The following is a 22,091-nucleotide window of genomic DNA, read 5'->3' as shown; positions in this document are numbered from 1 at the left end:
TTTTTTGGGTAGATACCCAGGAGAGCGATTGCTGGGTCACATGGTAATTCTATTCATAATTTTTTGAGGAACCTCCACACTGCCTTCCATAGCGGCTGCACCAGTCTGCATTCCCACCAATAGTGTATGAGGGTTCCATTTTCTCCACAGCTTCTCCAACACATGTTATTTGTCTTGTTGATGACAGCCATTCTAACAGATGTGAGGTGATATCTCATAGAAGTTTTGATTTTCTTTCCCTAATAGCTAGTAAAGTTGAGCATTTTTTCATATATCTATTGGTCATTTGTATGTCTTCTTGGGAGAAGTGTCTGTTCATGTCCTCTGCCCATTTTTTAATTGGATTTTTTGTGTTTTTGTTGTTGCGTTGTATGAGTTCCTTATATATTTTGCATATTAGCCCCTTATCAGAGACGTTGTGGCATTTGGTTAGTTGCCTCTTTGTTTTGTCGATGGTTTTTGCTGATCAGAAGCTTTTTGGTTTGCTTTTTAGTTCCATTGTTTATTTTATGTCATGTCCCGCACAACAAGGGCAGTGAGGATGCAAGAAGGGGCGGTTTGGGTTAAGTTTTTAAGCAAGAAACAAACAAAGACTTAATGCAGTTAAATCTCTCCGAAGGCCAGGGGTCTCTCAGTCTCAGAGGACTGGAGCCCAGAATAAAACTGGCTGGAGGTTTTATTGATAGGTCTACAACTACAAGAAAGCAACTACAAGAAAGCAACATTGTTTCTTACACAGTCTGTGAGGCTCAGACTTCATAACAGAAAATGTTTATTCCAATTACCCTTTGTCTGTAAACAGCTGAAGCACAAGGTCCCAGGATGTTTTGTACCTAAAGCATGTACCTTTTCAGGATCGTGTCTTTCACATTGTAACAACTCTGTTGAGAGAAGTGGAAACAGGTGCAAGGGGAAAGCCAGAGCCGGCAATAGACTTTCCCAAGCAGGGGAAGGGGAGGCAAGGTCCCTTCCCATACCTGTCCAAGGCAGCTCGTTTGGGGTCCCCACTGGGTTCTGCCTGGCTTAGGTTGTATCTCCCGTGAGATATCTTACCCGTCTTTGGCTGCAAACCATCTTTTGGGGACCAGAGAGACATAAGGTGTAAACACAGGATGGAACAGAGTCCCAGGAAGGCACAATCTCACAAACTCTTCTTTCCTTAAGGAAAGACATGAAGGGACATTTGGCTAGGCTGTTGTGAGACTATAATTTTAGTTTTTACTTCTTTTGCCTTTGGAGTCAAATTAATAAAATCCTCTTTGAACTCAAGATCCATAAGTTTAGTACGTATGGTTTCTACTATGCAGTTTATTGTTTCAGGTCTTATGTTTAGGTGTTTGATTCATTTTGAGTTAATTTTGGTATATGGTGACAGATAGCAGTCTAGTTTCATTCTTTTGCATGTGGCTTTCCAATTCTCACAGCACCATGTATTGAAGAGGATGTCTTTTCTCCATTGTATGCTTTTGGCTCTTTGTCAAAACTTATCTATCCATATTTATGTGGATTTATTTCTGGGCTTTTAGTTCTGTTCCATTGATCTGTATTTCTGTTTTCTTGCAAATACCGTGCTGTTTTGGTTATTATCACTCTGTAGTACATGCTTAAGTCAGGGGGTGTGACACCTCCAGCCTTATTCATTTTTCTTAGGATTTCTTTGGCTATTTGAGATCTTTTTCTTTTCTTTTCTTTACTTTTTAATTTATTGGAGTGACAATTGTTAGTGAAATTACATAGATTTCAGGTGTACAATTCTGTATTACATCATCTATAAATCCCATTGTGTGTTCAATCTGATGATTTTTTTGTTCTATTTCTTTAAAAAAAATGCCATGGGGATTTCATTAAATCTGTATATTGCTTGGGTAATACGGCCATTTTAACAATGTTGATTCTTCCAATCCATGAACACGGAATGACATGGAATGTTTTTCCATTCCTTTGTGTCTTCCTCAATTTCTTTTAAAAATGTCTTATAGTTTTCAATGTATAGGCCCTTCACATCCTTTGTTAAATTTAGTCCTAGGTATTTTATTCTTTTGGTTGCAATTGCAAAAGGAATTGTTGTTGTTTTTTTAATTTCTTCTTCTGAAATTTCATTGTTAGTATATAGGAATGCAATGGATTTTGTACATTAATTTTGCAGCCAGCAAATTTACTGTATTTGTTTATTGTATCCAATAACTTTTTGGTGGAGTCTTCAGGATTTTCTGTATAAAGAATCAAGTCATCTGCAAAATAAAGTGACAATTTAACTTGTTCATTTCCCTCTTATTACTGCTTTCACTGCATCCCAATAATTTTGCTAAGATGTATTTTACTCTCATTTGTTTCTGTGTATCTTTTGATCTCTCCATTTGTTTCTTCTTTGACCCAGCCATTCTTTAATAGCGTGTTGTTTAATCTCCACATATTTGTGGTTTTTCCTGCTTTCTTTTTGCAGTTGATATCTAATTTCAAAGCCTTGTGATCATAGAATATACTTGGCATGCTTTCAGTCTTCTTAAACTTGCTGAGGCTAGTTTTTATGTCCCAACATGTGGTCTATCCTTGAGAATGTTCCATGCACAGTAGAAAAGAATGTATAGTCTGATGTTCTAGGATGAAGTGCTCTATAAATGTCAATTATATCCATTTGGTCTAATGTGTCATTTAGGGCTGATATTTCCTTACTTATTTTTCTGTTTGGATGATCTACCCATAGCTGTCAATGATATATTTAGGTCCCCTAGTATAATTGTGTTTTGGTCAATTTCTCCCTTTAGTTCTGTTAGTAGTTGCTTTGTATATTTTGGTGCTCCCTGATTGGAAGCATACATATTAATGTGTGTTATGTCTTCTTGATGTATTGCCCCCTTATCTTTATGAAATGTCCATCTTTGTGTCATGTTATCTTTTTTATCCTGAAGTTTGTTTCATTTGATTTAAGTATGACTGCAGCTGATTTTCTCTGGGTACCATTTGCTTGGAGTGTCAATTTCCACCCTTTCAATTTGAGTCTATATTTGTCCTTGTAGATGCATCTCTTTGAGGCAGCACATGTTTGGGTTTTGTTTTTTGATCCAATCTGCTACTCTGTGCCTTTTTATTGGTGAGTTCAGTCCATTTATATTTAGAGTTATTATGGATATCTGAGGATTTCCCATTATTCTATTTTTGTTTTCTGGTGGCTCAGTGTCTCCACTGTTTCTTTGTCATTTTGTTGCTGTCTCTTATTTTAGTGTGATTTTTCCCGTTTCTTCTTTTTGTGTGTTATATATCTCCGTTCTCCGGATTTTTTTTTTTTGAGTAAATACCATTAAGTTTATGTAAAAGAAAATTTCGTACATACCATAGTCCTTTTTTTTTCGGCATGCTTCTTATCTCCACTCCTTTTTGCAGATTCAGGACTTTATTTTCTCCTCTTTTATGTTTTCGTTGTCACAAGTTATTCCCACTTATGCTGTGAATTGATTTCTGAGTTGCATAGCAAGTTGTCTTTTTCTTCTCTTTTTCCTTTTTTTAAGTTTTTTTTCTTCTTTACCCTTTATGTTATGTTTAAGTGTATAGTGCTCTATTTTGCATAGGGGTTGGCATTTTCTGCATCTGTCTGTCTGTTTATAATGCTGCTCATTGTTTTGTATTCTTTTGATTTTTTTGTTTCAGGTTGAATAGTTTCCTTCAGTATTTCCTGTAATGCAGGTCATGTGCTAGAAAATTCCCTCAGCTTCTGTATGTCTGGAAAGGTCTTTATTCCTCCTTCATATCTAGAGGGTATCTTTGCTGGATAGATTATTCTTGGCTCATAATTTCTCTCTTCAATAGTTTGAATATTTGATTCCATTCTCTCCTGGCTCATAGAGCTTCTGCTGAAAACTCTGATGATAATCTAATGGACTTTCCTTTGTAGGTTACCGTCTTCTTTTCCTTGTCTGCCTTGAGGATTCTTTCTGTTTCTTTTTTTTTTTTAATTTATTGGGGTGACATTTGTTAGTAAAATTACACAGATTTCAGGTGTACAATTCTGTATTACATCATCTATATATCCCATTCTGTGTTCACCACCCCGAGTCAGTTCTCCTTACATCACCATATATTTGATCCCCCTTACCCTCATCTTCCACCCCCCACCACCAACCCTTATCCTCTGGTAACCACTAAACTATTGTCTGTGTCTATGAGTTTTTGTTGAGGATTCTTTCTTTGTCATTAATTTTTGATAGTTTCAATACAATGTGCCTTGGAGAAGGATTAATCCTGTTAGGATTAAGGTAATTAAGTGTTCTATTTGCTTCTTCAATTTGAAGATCCAGTTCTTTCCACAAGTTTGGGAAGTTCTCGTTGACTATTAGTTTGAATATAGTCTGTTTCATTCTCCCTTTCTTCTCCGTTTTGTATGTCCGTTACTCTTATATTGCTCTTTGTGATGGAGTCATAAAGTTCTTGTAGAGTTCTTTCATTTCTTTTAACTCTCAAGTCTCTCTCTTCCATCTGTGTCATTTCCAGATTTCTGTCTTCGATGTCACTGATTTTTTTCCTCCATCTGGTCAACTCTACTACCTAAGCTGGCTGTTTCATTCTTCATTTCTTTTCTTGCGTTCTTAATCTCCAGAAATTCTATTTGGTTCTTTTTAAAAATTTCAATCTCTTTGGTAAGATGTTCATGTTGTTCTTTGATTGTGTTTCTGAGTTCATTAAACTGCCTGTTTTCTTCCATCTCGTTGAGATTTGTCAGAGCTACAATCTTGAATTCACTGTCATTTAAGGCACATATTTCCATGTCTTCAAGTTCATTTTCTGGAAAGTTTTTATTTTTTTTTCTGAGCTGCCTTGTTACCTTGGTTATTCATGGCAATTAATGAATTATTATTTCTCTTCCTGGGCATCTACAGGAGTAGGTTCTGCAGCAGGTTTATATGAGGTGGTCTTTCTTTTACTTTCCAATAAGTGTTGCTGGAGTGGTTTATTATCTCTCCTGCTGCAGCCTTTTATTTTCTCCTATGCTATAGCATTTTATTTTCTTTTGCACTGTTCTGGCTTCTGAAATGACAGGGGGTTTCCCTGGAAGGTGGGCTTCTCCTCTGTAAACAGGTACCTGGGTCTCAGAGCACCACCTCCATGGGAGGATATGGAGAGCAATGGAATTCTGAGCTTCTGAAATCCCAATGCTGCTCCTGCAGTCTGGTGCACAGCCTTTGTATTTCAGTGGCTCTGGTTGCCCTAGCAGGGATCCATCTAGAAAGGTGGGTGTGGGGTGAGATGTTTGAGGTGGCTGGTGCATTTGTGACTTTGAGCAATTGTGACTACCAGCCCACAACTGTCTTGCCTCTACAGTTCCTTCCCTTTTACTGGAATTAGTTGCACTGTGAGTCTGTGGCTGCGGGACCATCACTCCAGTTCTCAGGTCTGTAGATATTCTGTTCTTTAATCTGATACTGCTATCGATTCTTCTGGAGCTTGCTGGAGTGGTGGTGGTTGGGTGAGCTCTGGGAGGGTGGGGGATTGGGGAGGAAGGCAGCCAGGCTCCATGTTTTTGTTTTCTGTTTTCTGCATGACAGTGATGGCTTAAACCACAGTTCTCACCCTCTGTATTTGGTCTTTCCCCTGAGGTCTCTGCCGTGAGCACTGGGTTCAGCTCTATTACTTTCTGATCCCTCAGGCAGGACTGTGGGCCACAGGGGGTGCACCTGCAGCCTGAATTCTTTCCTTTCCCTGCAATAGGCTCTGGATTGCAGTGAGCTCTGGAGTGCATCATGGGGCCCGCATCTCTGCACTTACCCCTTCCCACCTCCCCTGCTCATCTGATTTGTCCACCTTCAGGTGATTTGATGCATGGATCTCTCAGATGTGCTTGTGTGTTGTGCAGGGAATCCTTTGTTGAATTGTAGCTGTTCAATTTCTTGTAACTTCCAGGGAAGATTTAAGGAAGCACTCCTCATGTCGTCATTTCTGTGATGTCACTCCCATCCTGTGGCACTTCTGCCTGCCCTGCCTGCCAGACCACATGTGCTGCTGTGGCCTCTGAATGCCCACAGGCAGGGAGACTCAGGGAGCCACTGGCAGGGAGGGGCTGTCTGAAGATGGCCTCTGGGTCATGCACAATAGTGCCTGCTTCACCATCCAAGGGTTAACTTGAAGAAAGGAGTAAAATGAGGATTCTTGTTAAATTCTTGTTGAATATCTATGATGTCTACATGCTTTATTAACTCCCTTAGTCTTCACAACAGTCTTATAAGGTAGGGATGACTATATTATCCCATTTTATAGATGAGGAAATTGAGGCATAGGGAGGTTAAATGACTTGTCCAGTGTCACCATTTCAGTCATTTATTATTGCATAAGAAATGACTCTAAAACTTGGTGGCTTGAAACAACCACCCTTTAATTACCTCAAATGACTGTGCATTGACAGGGCTGGGTGGGTGGACGTCCTGCTGTCTCTCTTTGACTTATGGACATCCTGGGCTGCATCCCAAGAGTGAAAATGGCAGCTGCTGGGCCCTCTTCAGGCTTTGGTTGTAATTGGTGCTGTACCATTTCCATCCTTCTATTGGTGAAAACCAGTGTGCAGCCCAGAGTCAAGGGTGTAACTACTGGAAGGTGGGGCTCATTGAGGGTCACTTCTGGAGATAAATCACCACCGTCATACAGCTAGGGAGAGATAGCCTCAAAATTCTAACCATGCATCCGGGCTGTGGAGCCCATGCTCAGGGCATTTTGCTTATGGCTTCTCTGCCCCCAGAGTCACCGTGAAAACATTGTAGACTGTGGAGGGCAACCTGTGTGATGTGTGGGAAAGGTGTGATTGTTGTCACACATGCCTCCAGGGAAAACTCCTGGAGTGGGTCAGATGATGCCCGCCCCCCAAAGATATGTCCATGACCTAACCCCCAGAACCTGGGAATGTAACCTTACTTGGAAGATGCAATTAACAAGGGTCTTGAGATGAGATCAGCCTGGATTATTCAGGTGGACCCTAAATCCAATGACAGGTGAACTTTCAAAAACAGAAGAGGAGGAGACACAAAAAAGAGAAGATAGCTACACATTGGGGTGCTATGGCCCCGAAGAACACCTGGAGCCACGAAAGGCTGGAGGAAGCAGGAAGGACCCTCCCACCTCAATCTCAAACTTTTGCTTCTAGAACTGTGAGAGGATAACTTTCTGTTATAAGCCGCCCAGTTTTGGGTACAATCCTAGGAAGTGGCTACACCCCCATACCCTATCCAGGTCAAAGTGAATTGATTTGCTTAGCTTGTGAATGTCTTAGCCCTCCCAAGTCTTTCCAGGGCCTTTGGTGGAGGCTCCCCTAGTCCTGCTGAGGTGAAACTCAGCCTCTTCTTGACCCCAGGCATTCCTGACTTCATATCTGTAAGTAGGGTGCTGAGGCAAGGGAATGGTATGGGCAGCCTCCTGCCTTCACCCCACTTTGTTCCCCTTCTTCCACTTTTTGTATTCTGCTGGAGTCTGACTTTTCCTATAAAGGGCCAGACAGCAAATACATTAAAGCTTTATGGGCTTCATCTACATATGGTCTCTGCTACAATTCTCCTTCTCTTCTTCCTTCCACCCCTCCTCCTCCTTTCACATCCTTTAAAAATATGAAATCATTCTTATTCTGCACACAAATAAGGTGCTGGCTGGGTTTGGTCCTTGAGTGGAGTTTGCCAATCCCTATTTTAGAATTTAAAAAACATTTTCCTCTCTTAGGTAGTGTTCCTTCCCACTTACCAGAGATCTGGAATCAATTGATGGCCTGTCTTCAGGGCTGTCCCATGTTTCCACTCCTATTTTCCAGATAAGAGTGTTTCCCTTTCTGAGATGATGACATCTTCTCCACCTCATAAAATTATGGCTTTTTATTCAGAATTGACACAGCCCAGGGAGGTATGGGCAAAAGAATGTCAAAGGATATCTCACAGAACCCTCTTTCATGAAATGATTTAGAGTCAGACAGGGTTTGACTGTCTCTCAGGGTTTATGGGGAGGCATGGTGGGTGGGGGTATGAGGACATGGTGTGTGTGGGCTACAGGGAGGCCATGAAGAGGGCAAGAAGGGGGTACCTAACTCATCTCCAGGCCCCTTCCTAGAGCTTTCCCCCTGGCTCTGGCCCAGATGAAAATCAGTATTTATTGCTGAGCTGGGCCGTGATACAACCAGCTATGAAATAAATGGATCTGGGCCCCTCTGGGTGACTTTAGGAAATATAAACCTCAGCTCTCAGGTGGCTAGGAGTAGGCAATTGGAGCTCAGAGTTGGAAGGAGGCAGGAAGTCTCTGTTGAATGGGAAGAATGCATGTGGTAGCTCTGAGCCTAAGGACACCACAATGCCACAGTGAATGTCACTCTGGATGATATTCTAGTCTCCCCATGTGGTCAGTGAAGCTTTGTCAAGTACCTGGGGCTGGACTTAGATGTGTTGGGGAGTTGAGAAGAAGACACTTGTGTGATATTTGTAATGATGGTGGCAGCTCTTTCCACCCTTTGTGCATGGACCTTAATGATGTGGCTGCCATGCCTCCAATCAAAGGGGGCCATTTTCCCCACCCTTTGCATCAGGCTGTGGTGGGACTGATGTACGATTTCTGAGCCTGGGCCTCAAGAAGCCTTGCAGCTTGTTTCCACCCTCTTGGGAGCCCAAGACCACCTTGAGAGGAAGCCTGGGTAGGCCTCCCTGAGGATGAGAGTCCCTAAGGGTTAGCATCACACATGGGAGTGATGACGCCTGACACCAGGGGTCAGCAAGCATATCTATACAGAGTAAGATGGTGAGTATTTTAGGCTTTGAGGGCCATATGCAGTTTCTGTCCAACTGCGTGAAAGCAGCCATGAACAATATGTAAAGAAATGTGCCTGCTGAGAGCCTTAATTGAGATCATAAATACAGAAAGAGAGGGACCCTGACAATGAAATCAATCTATGAAAGTGCTAGACTCAGGTTCTTAGACCAGCAGGCACAGGCATCTATAACATGCGTGTCTGACAGTAGATGCTACAACAAGAAACAGTGGGGAGGGATTGCAGAACTGGGGACTGCCTGGGGGGCCCAAACTAGCCAGTGGCTGGAGAGCCGCCATCCATTCCTCAGGAAGGGCTGGAACATAGCATATGTATAAATCACGGATCCAACGGGGTAGGGGGTGGGGTGGGGGTGGTTGACCCAACTATTTACTGCTGATAGGGAACTGGTTAGACCAGCTGAGGCCCCACATTTAAGCAAGCTGATAAGAAATGGAAATGGGGCTTTGCCATTTTCCTGGCTCTCAAGACTCCTTAGTAAACAGGAAGGGGGCTCAACAAACACTGAGCTGAGCAGGTAACAGTTCAGGCTGGGGTGCGGGGGTTCTATATTTATCTCCACATTCCTATCTTGTCCACTGCCCTTGGACCTGGCTGACCTTCAAAGAGGTTAGTGAAAGTCAGGAGAAATAAAGTTCTGAGCCCTGGGAGAGAAAAACATCAACGTATAGAAGGTTCTTTCCCTTTGAAGGAAGCTTGGGAGTATGGTTCCAGAGAAGGGGTGGGAATACATGCTGTGACCTGGAGCATGACCGAGGGCAAGAGAAGGCTGAGCTGTTCCAGCTCAGGCCTAGGGTTCTTTCCCCTGTTCTGAGTTGGGTTGATGGGAATGGATAGAGAGTTCAGGAAGGGATGGCCGTGATATTACAAGGTGGGAGATATGCGTGGGAACCGTGGGCTGGCAGATCTCAGGAGCCCAGATGAAGTGCCTTCAGTGACTTTCCCAGGGTCTAACTTACATCTGCTTATACATGGGGGAGATTATACATCCCTCCAGCGGGAAGACCCTTGGCTTGGGAAGAGGATGAGGAGGAGAGAGCATGCCAAAGGCCCTTTGGGCTGGTCTCAAACTTCTGAAATCTGGGGAGGGGCCCATCTCTGCTGTGGGTGAGATTCTGGAGAAGCTACAATGGCTGGAAGCAGCAGACATGCATAGCAGGGACCTTGAAGAAGTGGGCCAGGTGAGCTGTTGTTAGGCTCATGACACAGTGTGGCACAGGGCCGGGAGAAGACCATCATCCTCTGCCTTAACCCAGGACTCAGCGCTGTCCTGGCACCATGAGGAGGGTGGCCATTAGAGAATGTGGACACACCTAGCAGAAACTGGCCTCCTATTGTGGGTGGAGGTGGCAGTAGACAGGGGGAGCCTGAGCAAGTGCAGGAGAGCAGGGTGAAAACTGCACGATGACTTGTCCACAGAAGGCGAGTGACTGTGTGGGAGGCTCCTGGCATGGGCTAATTGTGCCCCCACCCCATTCATGTGTTGAAGTCCTAATCCCAGTACCTCAGATATGATTGTATTTGGAGATAGGGTCTTTAGAGAGACAATTAAGTTAAAGTGAAGTCACTAGCGTGGGCCCTAACCCAATAGGACTGGTGTCCTTATAAGAAGAGATTAGGACACAGATAGGTACAGAGGGAGGATATGTGAGGACACAGAGAGTAGAGGGCTGTCTGCAAACCAAGGAGATAGGTTTCAGAAGGAACCAGCAATGATGGCACCTTGATCTCAGACTTCCAGCCTCCAGAACTATGAGAAATAAATGTCTGTTATTTAACCCAGTCTGTGGTATTTGTTGTAGAGCCTACAACGACTGATACAATCCTCGTAAGAACTCCTTGAGCTTGGTAGAGCACTAGCTGTGGTAGCACCTCCCAAGCTCTCAGACGCTGGGGTTACTCTCGTTCAGTAGCCGGTGTGAAACAACCCCTAAGTTTGTAGTTAAGGGCAGAGCCTGCAGGCCTGGGGCAGGAAACTTGTCTGGAACATGACTCCCGGGACTCACATGTGTATATTTTATACTCTGGTTGTAATCCAATATTACATTATTTATTTTGTTGCTCAAATTTTTCAATTTTTTGCCATTGGGAGCTCCTTCAGTTGGCTCCTGGGTCCCTTTAGTATGCCCTCATCATTGTGGCTTTGTTTTTGAGCACTTCCTTACTTTCTGGCACCATAAGAGGCCCCATGGTCGTTCCCATACATTCCCCACCCCAACTCTGGAATAAGCCATTTTCCCAGGGAGCCCTGTTCCTTCTGTTGGAGAAACCAAGGTAGGGTGTTGGCTGTATTAGGAGAGTGTTGTTGCTTCTGGACCCTTCCAACTAGCAGAGCAAAGAAATATATATGTGTCTATTAACCTGGGCATATAGATATATCTGTAAGTATTTCTGCAGATGTGGCCATCTGTATATTAAGCTAAACATGACCTCATCCTGATGTTTCCAACTCTAATCCATTAGACATGGATCATTCTAGCCTTCTCTCCTGGCTTGTCTGTAAACTCTTATGTCAACAGTTAGAAACCTGGCTCTCACTGCCTGCTATGTATTTACTTAGTTAACTGTATAGTTCTAGGTACATGTACTTGGGCATTAGACTTGTTCACCCATAGCAAATAATGTCACCAACTGACTACTGTGCTAATGTGCTCTCTTGCCATTATTCTGAGTCTCCACTCATTTCCAAAGTTATTTAGGCCAGAACCATTTCCCTCATTCCCTTCATTGAGGTTCTTATATATTTTTGTTGTAGATTATTTAATGAATCCATTAATTTCTGATAGCACTTTCCTCCCAAGTTTATTCCTTTTTAAAAAATGTTCAATTACAGTTGACATTCAATATTATTTTATATTCGTTTCAGGTGTACAGCATAATGGTCAGACATTTATTTAACTTACTAAGTGATTCCCACGGTAAGTCTAGTACCCACCTGGCATCATACATAGTTATTACAATATTATTGACTATATTCTCTGTGCTGTACTTTACATCCCTGTAGTCACTACTAATTTTGTAACTGCCAATTTGTACTTCTTTATCCCTTTGCCTTTTTCACCTAACCCCCAACACCCATCCCATCTGGCAACTATCAGTTTATTCTCTGTATCTATAAGTCTGTTTCTGTTTTGTTTATTTTGTTCGTTAGAATCCACATATAAGTGAAATTATATGGTATTTGTCTTTCTCTGTCTGACTTATTTCACTTAGCATAATACCCTCTAGGTCCATCCATGTTGTTGCAGATGGCAAGATTTCATTCTCTCTAAGGCTGAGTAACATTCCATTGTATATGTGTGCCACCTCTTCTTTATCTAATCGGCTATTGATAGGCACTTAGCTCTTCCATATCCTGGCTATTGTAAATAAATGCTGCAATGAACATAGGAGTGTATATATCTTTTAGAATTGGTGTTTTGTACTTCTTTGGACAAGTACCCATGGTAGAGTTCTTGGGTCATAAGGTAGTTCTAGTTCTATTTTTAATTTTTTGATGAACCTCCAAACTGTTTTCCATAGTGGTTGCACCAATTTGCAATCTCACCAACAGTGTATGAGGGTTCCTTCTTCTCCACATCCTCACCAACAATTGTTATTTATTGATTTATTGATGATAGCCATTCTGACAGGTGTGAGGTGATATCTCACTGTGGCTTTAATTTGCGTTTTTCTGATGATTAGTGATGTTGAGCATCTTTTCATTTGTTTATTGGCCATCTGTATGTCCTCTTTGGAGAAATGTCTCTTCAGGTCCTCTGCCCATTTTTCAATTGGATTATTTGGTTTTTGGTGTTGAGTTGTGTTAGTTCTTCATAAATTTTGGATGTTAACCCCTTATTGGATGTATCATTGGTAGATATCTTCTCCCATTCAGTAGGATGCCTTATTGTTTTGTTGATGGTTTCCTTTGCTGTGCGAAACCTTTTTAGTTTGATGTAGTACCGTTTGCTTATTTTTTCTTTTCTTTCCCTTGCCTGAGGTAATATATCAGAAAAAATATTACTAAGAACAATGTCTGAGAGTTTACTGCCTATATCTTCTTCTAGGAGTTTTATGGTTTCAGGTCTTACAGTTAAGTCTTTAATCCATTTTGAGTTTATTTTTGTATGTGGTGTAAGAAGGTGGTCTAGTTTCATTTTTCTTTTGTCAGTATCTGACCAGTTTTCCTAATGCCATTTATTGAACAGACTGTCTTTACCCCATTGTATATTCTTGTCTTCTTTGTCAGAGATTAACTGACCATATAAATGTGGGTTTATTTCTGGGCTCTCTGTTCTGTGCCATTGATCTATGTGTCTGTTTTTATGCAAATACCATGTTGTTTTGATTACTGTAGCCTTGTAATACAGTTTGATATCAAGTAGTGTGATATCTCTAACTTTGTTCTTCTTCTCCCAAGTCTATTCTTCATGCAATATTTCTTACATGAGTCAGTGGCACCCACCCATCCCAATACCTGGACTGGTGATCTCCTCTTTGATTTTTGCTCCCACACACCTAAACAGGCTGTGAGTCCCACACCACTTTCATGTCCTCATCTCCCTCCCCCTCCTGTCACCTCTTCCTAGTTTTCAACACCAGCTTCCTGGCCAGCCTTATTTGAATCCAGCCCCTGCCTCCTTACCGCCTAGCCATCTTGAAGTGAAGTTAGTACTCTGATTCGATCTCTGTTTCACCACAGATCTCAGAGGCCTGGCCCTGTCTCCCCACTTGGAACAACTCTGCAAGTCACCAGCTCCAGAGGCCCCTACAAGCTGACTGAGGTCTGTGCCAGGTGCGCATTCCTGCTCAACTTGTCCCTCCACCAATGTTTGTGCAAACAGCTGCATGAGCAGCTTAGAAACCCTAAGTTAGCTTAGAAACCCTAAGCTCTAGTGTGATGGCATTAGAAGATGGGCTTTTGGGAGGAGAGAGGCCATAAAGAGGAAGCCTCCACAAAAGGGATTAATTAGTGCCGTTATAAGAAGATACATGAGAGAGCTGATCTGCTACATGAGTACACAGCAAGAAAGTATCTATTTGCAAACCAAGAACCAAATCAACTGGCACCTTGATCTTGGATCTTGGATCTTCAGACTCCAGAACTGTGAGAAATAAATGTTGCTTAAGCTGTGCAGTCTGTGGCATTTTGTTACAGCAGCCTGAGTTCACTAAGACAGTTGCCTCCTTTCTGCCTCCAATGGGTATTGATCTCCAGGGCAGCACGCGTGCTGCACATCAACATCCATTTCAGAGCTCACTTCTGGGGAGATCACGTTATGTTAGTGCACAAAGCCAACCAGCAATTGGCCCAGTTCAGCCAGGCTCTTCCTCTGCTCATGTTGCGGACCTCAACTTGAGGCTGGTACGCTGTTTTCCCCCCCATTTTTAGTTGGCCAGACTGTCCTCAGACCAGGGCCACAGAGCAGAGACAGAACTGCTGAGGCCTGGGAGACATGGCGTGTCAGGGTGAGAGGCAGACTGGGAAAATCTGTCAAGTCTACTGTTGGGAATGTCACTGGCATCTGATGTTCAGGTGGCCCCTGCTGGGAAGTGAGTAAAGCTGATGATGGATAAGAGATACTCATAGTGGGGGTGCTGGCCAGTAGGAGATGGAGTCCAGTCTATGGGAACAGGTCTTTCTCAGCTCCAGTTGATAGCTGCCCCATTGTGAGAGCTTCTGATTGTTAAAGACATGTTAAAGATCCTGACTTTTATGCAAAACATTCTAGTTTTTAAATGTTGGTTCTATTTCTCAAAAACAAATAAAACTATATGTAGCTGTGTCTTCTGGTTGTGCTGCTGTAGGTGACCCTGCTCAGCAATGAGGTGATGGGGAGGATGTGCAGTGACTCAGTTGGGTCCTGGGATGGCTCTTTAAAACATGTATTCTAGAAGCTTGCCTATAACCATCACCATGATTATTTCTCTCACTTCTCCAAAATGTCAGCCACATGTTTGTTTTGACAGACTGCATCACCTCCTGATTCTCAGCTTCTTCACAGGTCCCTGGTCAGCCTCCTAAAGGGAATCTCTGGGGGCCCTTTTTGGATGTTGGTCTATGTCCAGGTTCCAAGGCTGGAGACTGGGAAAGGCTGAGGTAGAGACTGGGGAGAAGAAGCCTGTGCTTTTGGAAGTAGGGTGGGGTGAAGTTCCTTGGGAGAAGGGGAGTATGTGGAACAAACCCTCAGTTGAGTGTCTGGCCAGGGCTGGAAGGCTGGATGGGCACCAGTCTGGGATCTGGATTTGGCATTGCTCAGGGGAGCTTGTCTTCCAGGCTTTTGTAATGAAAGTGGAAAAATCACCAGAATTACACTTAGGGAGCATTTATTGGGAAAATATCTTGTTAAGAGTACATTGGTGCATGAGGAAAGATTGTGCTGGAATAATTCAACTAAATCTAAATAGGTAGCAGAGAAATTGATGTGCATGAAGCAAGCCAGTGAGACAGCTTTAATCCATGAGGAATGGGTGAGAGAAGAGAGGAAGAAAGGAGGAGCCCATGAGCCAGGGAAATGGTATAAGACTGGACCAAAGTGAGAGAATGGTGTAGGATGGGGCTACAGGAGTGAAGGTCTGTGGAGAAATTGTGGAGGGAGGGAACCCAAAGGGCTCTTCATAATCAACCATGCCCACTGATGGTGGTAGCTGTTGTTCCTCAGTGAAAATGTCCTCTCAGTTTTCTCTCACTCCCTGTCTGAGTCAGCCCAGATGCTTTAACAAATACTGTAAACATTGTGGATTATGAACAATGGAAATTTATTTCTCACAGTTCCAGAGGCTGGGAATCCAAAGGTGTCAGCATAGTTGTGTTTTGGAGATGGCCTGTTTCCTGACTTGTGGGCTGCTGTCTTCCCACTGTGCCCTCACATGGCTAACTCTCTGGTCTCTTCTTATAAAAGCATTAATCCCATTCATGGGGGCTCCTCCCTCATGATCTATTACTTCCCAAAGGTCCAACCTGGAAATACCATCATATGAGAGATTAGATTTCAACATAGAATTTTTATTTATTTATTTTTGTATTCATGGATCAGAAAATATTGTTTTTTTGTTTGTTTTGTGTATTTAAATTAAAGTTTATTGGGGTGACAATTGTTAGTCAAGTTACATAAATTTCAGGTATACAATTCTGTATTACATCCTCTATAAATCACATTGTGTGTTCCCCACCCAGAGTCAGTTCTCCTTCCATCACCACATATTTGATCCCCCTTACCCTCATCTCTTACCTCCCACCCCCCTTACGCTCTGGTAACCACTAAACTATTGTCTATGTCTATGAGTTTTTGGTTCTCATTTGTTTGTCTTATTCTTTTGTTGTTTTTGGTTTATATACCACATATCAGTGAAATCATAGGGTTCTCTACTTTTCCTGTCTGACTTATTTCGCTTAGCATTATACTCTCAAGATCCATCCATGTTGTCACAAATGATCCTATTTCATCTTTTCTTACCACCGAATAGTATTCCGTTGTGTATATATACCACAACTTCTTTATTCATTCATCTATCAGAGGACATTTTTGGTTGTTTCCATGTCTTGGCCACCATAAATAAAGCTGCAATGAACATTGGAGCACACTTGTCTTTATGGATAAATGTTTTTAGATTTTTTGGGTAGATAGCCAGAAGAAGGATTGCTGGGTCATATGGTAATTCTATTCGTAATTTTTTGAGGAACCTCCACATTGCCTTCCATAGCGGCTGCACCAGTCTTCATTCCCACCAACAGTGTATGAGGGTTCCTTTTTCTCCACAGCCTCTCCAACACTTGTTACTATTTGTCTTGTTGATGACAGCCATTCTGACTGGGGTGAGGTGACATCTCATTGTGGTTTTTATTTGCATTTCTCTGATGATTAGTGATGTTGAGCATTTTTTCATATGTCTATTTGCCATTTGTATGTCCTCTTTGGAGAAACATCTCTTCAGGTCCTCTGTCCATTTTTCAATTGGGTTGTTTGTTTTTTTGTTGTTGAGTTTCATAAGTTCCTTGTGTATTTTGGATATTAGCCCCTTATCAGAGGCACTGTTTGCAAAAACCTTCTCCCATTCAGATGGTTGCCTCTTTATTTTGTCGATGGTTTCTTTTGCTATGCAGATATAGTCTCATTCATTTATTTTAGCTTTTACTGCCCTTGCCTTTGGAGTCAAATTCATAAAATGCTCTTTGAACCGAAGGTCCATAAGTTTAGTACCTATATTTTCTTCTGTGTAGCTTATTGTTTCAGGTCTTATGCTTAGGTCTTTAATCCATTCTGAGTTAAATTTGGTACATGTTGACAGATAGCAGCCCAGTTTCATTCTTTTGCACATGACTTTCCAATTCTCTCAGCACCATTTATTGAAGAGGCTGTTTTTTCTTCATTACATGTTTTTGGCTTCTTTGTCAAAAATTATGTCCATATTTATGTGCATTTATTTCTGGGTTCTCAATTCTATTCCATTGGTCTATGTGTCTGTTTTTCTGCCAATACCATGCTGTTTTGATTATTGTTGCCCTGTAGTACAAGCTAAAGTCAGGGAGTGCAATACCTCCAGTATTGTTCTTTTTTCTTAAGATTGCTTTGGCTATTCGGGGTCCTTTGTGGTTCCAAACAAATCTGATGATTTTTTTGTTCTTTTTCTTTAAAAAAATGCCATTAGGATTTTGATAGGGATTACATTAAATCTGTATATTGCTTTGGGTATTGCGGCCATTTTTACCATGTTGATTCTTTCAATCCATGAGCATGGAATGTCTTTCCATTTCTTTGTGTCTTCTTCAATTTCTTTTAAAAATGTCTTATAGTTTTCAGCATACAGGTTTTCACATCCTTGGTTAAGTTTATTCCGAAGTATTTTATTCTTTTTGTTGCAATTGCAAAAGGAATTGCTTTTTTTTTTAATTTCTTTTTCTGAATTTTCATTGTTAGTATATAGGAATGCAATGGACTTTTGTACATTGATTTTGTAGACGGCAACTTGACTGTGTTCGTTTATTGTTTCTAATAGCTTTTTGGTACAGTTTAGAGATTTCTATATATAGCATCATGTCATCTGCAAAGAGTGACAATTTAACTTCTTCATTCCCAATTTGGATGCCTTTTATTTCTTTCTCTTGCCTGATTGCTCTGGCGAGGACTTCCAACCCTATTAACAGAATTTTGTAGGGAACACAAACATCCAGTTTACAACACTATCAGAGCTTCAGAACACTGGACTTCACGTATGTTGTGTGTGTCTATGTGTGTGTGCACAGGTATACATGTGTTTTTTAACATATGCATGTGTATGTTTGCAAATGTGCATGTGTATTTGTGTGTGCATGTGTATATGTATATGTGTGTGTGTATGTGTGTGTACCTGCACTGTGTGCTTGGTGTTTATGTACGTATGCATGTGTATTTGTGTGAACATGCATGCATGTGTATATGTATGCCTCTGTGTTGTGTGTGTGTGTGTGTGTGTGTGTGTGTAAAAAAATTACTATTTAATGCCAAAATGAGAGGCCAGGTTGCTGTGAGACTTTAGACACAGGGGAGCTTTCTGGGGACTTTGGACTTCAGCAGGATATGGAGTGAGGTTCAACCAGTCAACATCTGAGTTATACATTTGTTTTCGTGGAGTAAATATTTTGGGGGTTGGCGAAAGCTGCCACAATGTGACTTTTCTAAGTATGACTCCTAAGCAACATTCATTAGGATTTCTATTCATATGCTTTCAAGGGGAGTAAGGATTAAAAAATTGTGGTTAGTTTTTTGAAAGAAAGTGCAGCAGTGAGAGGTTGGAAAACACCTCTGCGTCTCTTTGATGCCCAAAATAATCAGCCTCCCAAGGCATTTGACTCACAAAGTACAAAACATTAGAAAAAAATTTCTTCTGAAACTGGATGAATACCTGAGACCTCGTGTGCATGAGAGTTTAATGAAAAAGTAGGGTTAGGACTATATCTTACACAGCAGTTAGCATCTAAGTCAGTCAACAGAGAAATAAAAAAATTATATATAGTCAAAGTTATCCACAAAATTCTCTTCAGCCACTCATAAAGTACAAATAGCTTTGTTTCTCCACGCAGATCTCATCAAGAACTCCTTTGCACATTCAAGTTTGAGAATCACAAAGATAGTCTTAGAGACACATTTCCCCCCACTCTTTTTTCTTTTCTTCCTAACCTCCCAGGAAGAAAGTGTCAACATTTGGATATCTGGGTTTTCAAATCGTTGTCTTTTTAGATGACTGTAACCCCTGTCATGTGGGGCAGACAGTGTTGAGTTGCCCAATCCAATAGCCATACCTAAACACTGTCTCTCTTGCTTGCTTCCAATGAAAGAGACTAGTAAAACAGACAGTCACTTTCCCCGCCTTCCTTGCAGTAAGTGTAGCCATGTAGTGTGGTCCTGAGTCATGAAGTGTGAAACGGGCTCTGGGAAGTCCTTTTCTTTCTTGATAAAATACACAGATGCCATATGAGAATAGTGGGAACAGCTCTTTTCTTTTTTTAATTAAAGTTTATTGGGGTGACATTGGTTAGTAAAGTTACATAGGTTTCATGTGTACAATTCTGTAATACATCATCTATATTTCCCATCATGTACTCTTTTCCTCCTTTTCTTGTCTTGAATACAGATGTAATGCCTGGATCTGTGACAGCCAACTTGCAACCCTGAGGAGCCAAGTATGAGAACGAAAAGTCAACATGCTAAGGAGGGTAAAGCATAATTATGAAAAGAGTTGGGTTCTTGATAGTATTTCTGCATCATGGACCAACTCTGAAATGCATCTGCCCTTATAATTCTTGTGGGTTTTTTTGTATTTGTTAGAAGGTTCAGATGTGAATAACAAAGAACCCAAATTAAGCATGTTGAACAAAAATAAAATTTTAGTTTTATTAAAATTTAAAAATACATAAAAAAATGCACTCTCCCTCCCCCCCAAAAAATTCCAGAAAATAATAAGTGTTGGTGAGGATGTGGAAGAATTGGAACTCTTGTGCATTGCCAGTGGGAATGTAAAATAGTGCAGCTCCTATGGAAAACAGTGTGATGAATTCTCAAAAAATTAAAATAGAATTACCATATGATCCAGCAATTCTACTTCATACTATATACCCAAAAGAAGTGAAACAGAGACTAGCACAGATATTTGTATATCCATGTTCATAACAGTTTTATTCACAATAGCCAAAAGGTGGAAGAAACCCAAGTGTCCATCAATGGATGAACAGATAAACAAAATGTGGTATATACATTTAATGAATATTATTCAGTCTTAAAAAGAGGAAAATTTTGACACAAGCTACAGCACAAATGAACCTTGAAGATGTATCCTAAGTGAAATAAACCAGTCACAAAAGGACAAGTATTATATGATTCCAGTTATATGAAGGTCCTATAGCAGTCAAATCCATAAAGACAGAAAGTAGAATGATGTTTGCCTGGGGTTAGGAGAATGGAAAGTTGTTAAATGGCTACAAAGTTTCAGTTTGGGAAGATAAAAAAGTTCTGGAGATGGACGTTGATGATGGTTGCACAATGATATGAATGTATTTAATGCCACAGAATTGTTCAAATAAATATAGTTAAAATGGTTAAATTTTTTTTGATACATTTATTAAAATAAAATTATGTGTCTGGAAACGTAGCTCCACAGATTTCTGGGATCAGGTTCAACATGTGACTTTCTTGTGGTCTAAGATGGTTGTTTCAGCTCTAGCAATCACTCTTGGTTCCAGCCAGTAGGATAGAGAAAAAGAGAAGAGATGAGCAGGTCTTCTCCCTGTAGCAAAACTTCCTGGAAGTTGCAAACACTATTTCTATTTACAGTAACTTTGACAGAACTTAGTCACATGACCACACCTAGTACCTGGTGGACTGAGAAATGTAATATGTCCAACTTACATTTATGAGTTCCCTATTGAGAAGAGAAAGGAGAAAGGAGATACTACTGGTGAATGACTAACAGAGTCTACCTCATGGGTAAACAGTAAATGATTTAGGCATAATCACATTTTCTGCTATTTGCAGCCACTAGTATTCTTAGCTCATACTCAATGAATGGAAAAGCAGAAATTTCAAAATCATTTCTCAGACTTTCTTTCCAACCAAAATGGAGTAATAGGCACTTAATTTGCCCTCCTGCATGAATAATTACAAACATACATAAAATATGAGAAACAATTGTATTCAAGACACGGGATATGAAGTCGTAAAGCACAGTGATCCCTAAAAAGTGGGTAACAAATGAAGTAAGACCAGCTTATTGCCTTGAGAGAGTTTCTAGGCAGAGAAGCTGGGAAGAGGAACTCAGATAGAAGGCTACACAGAAGAGAACCCTGAAGATTGGTAGAGAGTCTCTCCGGTACTCAGCAGTAAAGTGGTCAGTGCCAGCATGTGAGGAAACTAAGGCTGGGGGGAGAACCAAAAGAAAGGATTAAAGGGAACAGTGCCTGGTACTCATAAATGTCTGGGATTAGTGCCTATTCCCACAAGCCAGATTGGAAAACCTAATAATTCATGAAGCATTAGATACTGTAGTCAGAATGGTCTTGCTTCAATAAATTAAATGATGCTCTGGCTTCACTTAACGAATCTGAAAGACAATACGTGAGATGATCAAACTGTTTCCAGGTACATTAATTCAGTAACAGAACAAAGTTTACAAATATTTTTAGAATACAATGATATCCAGCATTAACATGGAAAAATTCACGATGTCTGGTAACCCCCCAAAAAAGATCATCAGGCATGCAAAGAAAAAAAATACCCAAACAAAAAAACCTCTACCCATAACCCTTAATAAAGAAAAATCAGCCAATCAAACCAATCCAGAGCTGACATATTTGTAACATTCAGCTTACAAATGTTAGAATGATCAGACCAGAGCATTAAAACAATTATACAGTTGACCCTGAACAACACAGGTTTGAACTGTGTGGATCCACTTACATTCAAATTTTGAAAATACGTATGTTGGAAATTTTTTTGGAAATTTGTGACAACTTGAAAAAACTTGCAGATAAACTACGCAGTGTAAAAATATCAAAGAGAGAGAGAGAGAGAGAGAGAGAGAGAGAGAGATAAAGAGGAAGAAAAAGTTAGGTAGGTCATGAATGCATAAAATATACGTAGATACTAATCTATTTTATCATTTGCTACCCTAAATATACAGAATTGTCTCTAATTTAGCTTTTCGATCAAGGGCTCATAAGGACATCTAAGGCTCATTACACATGGTACTCTATGGAAAGGGTTGCAACACTATGGAAGATACCTCGATAAAGAGAACATAATGAAATTCTGGAAGGATTACACCACTGAAGATACCATTGTTATAGAAAAAGCTGTGA

General features: G+C 40.9%; 1 protein-coding gene across 2 annotated transcripts in view; it reads left to right on the top strand.

Annotated features, from left to right (window-relative positions):
• Positions 1-21,776, top strand: part of KLF15 (KLF transcription factor 15) — a 57,721-nt gene extending 35,945 nt beyond the window's left edge. The window contains exons 3-4 of one of the 2 annotated variants that reach the window (XM_081078634.1): positions 13,464-13,556; positions 19,373-20,372. In XM_081078634.1, the coding sequence (XP_080934760.1) occupies positions 13,464-13,556; positions 19,373-19,427 (148 nt within the window). In that variant the 3' untranslated portion in view covers positions 19,428-20,372. Of the gene's footprint in view, positions 1-13,463; positions 13,557-19,372 lie in introns of both variants that reach the window. The other variant, XM_081078635.1, reaches the window with a different exon arrangement.
• The last annotated feature ends 315 nt before the right edge of the window (positions 21,777-22,091 follow it).

Source organism: Rhinolophus hipposideros (assembly GCF_964194185.1).
Source record: "Rhinolophus hipposideros genome assembly, chromosome: 17".
Taxonomy (NCBI): domain Eukaryota; kingdom Metazoa; phylum Chordata; class Mammalia; order Chiroptera; family Rhinolophidae; genus Rhinolophus; species Rhinolophus hipposideros.
The sequence above is the reverse complement of the archived record's forward strand: the minus strand, read 5'-3'. Positions and strand labels throughout refer to the sequence as shown.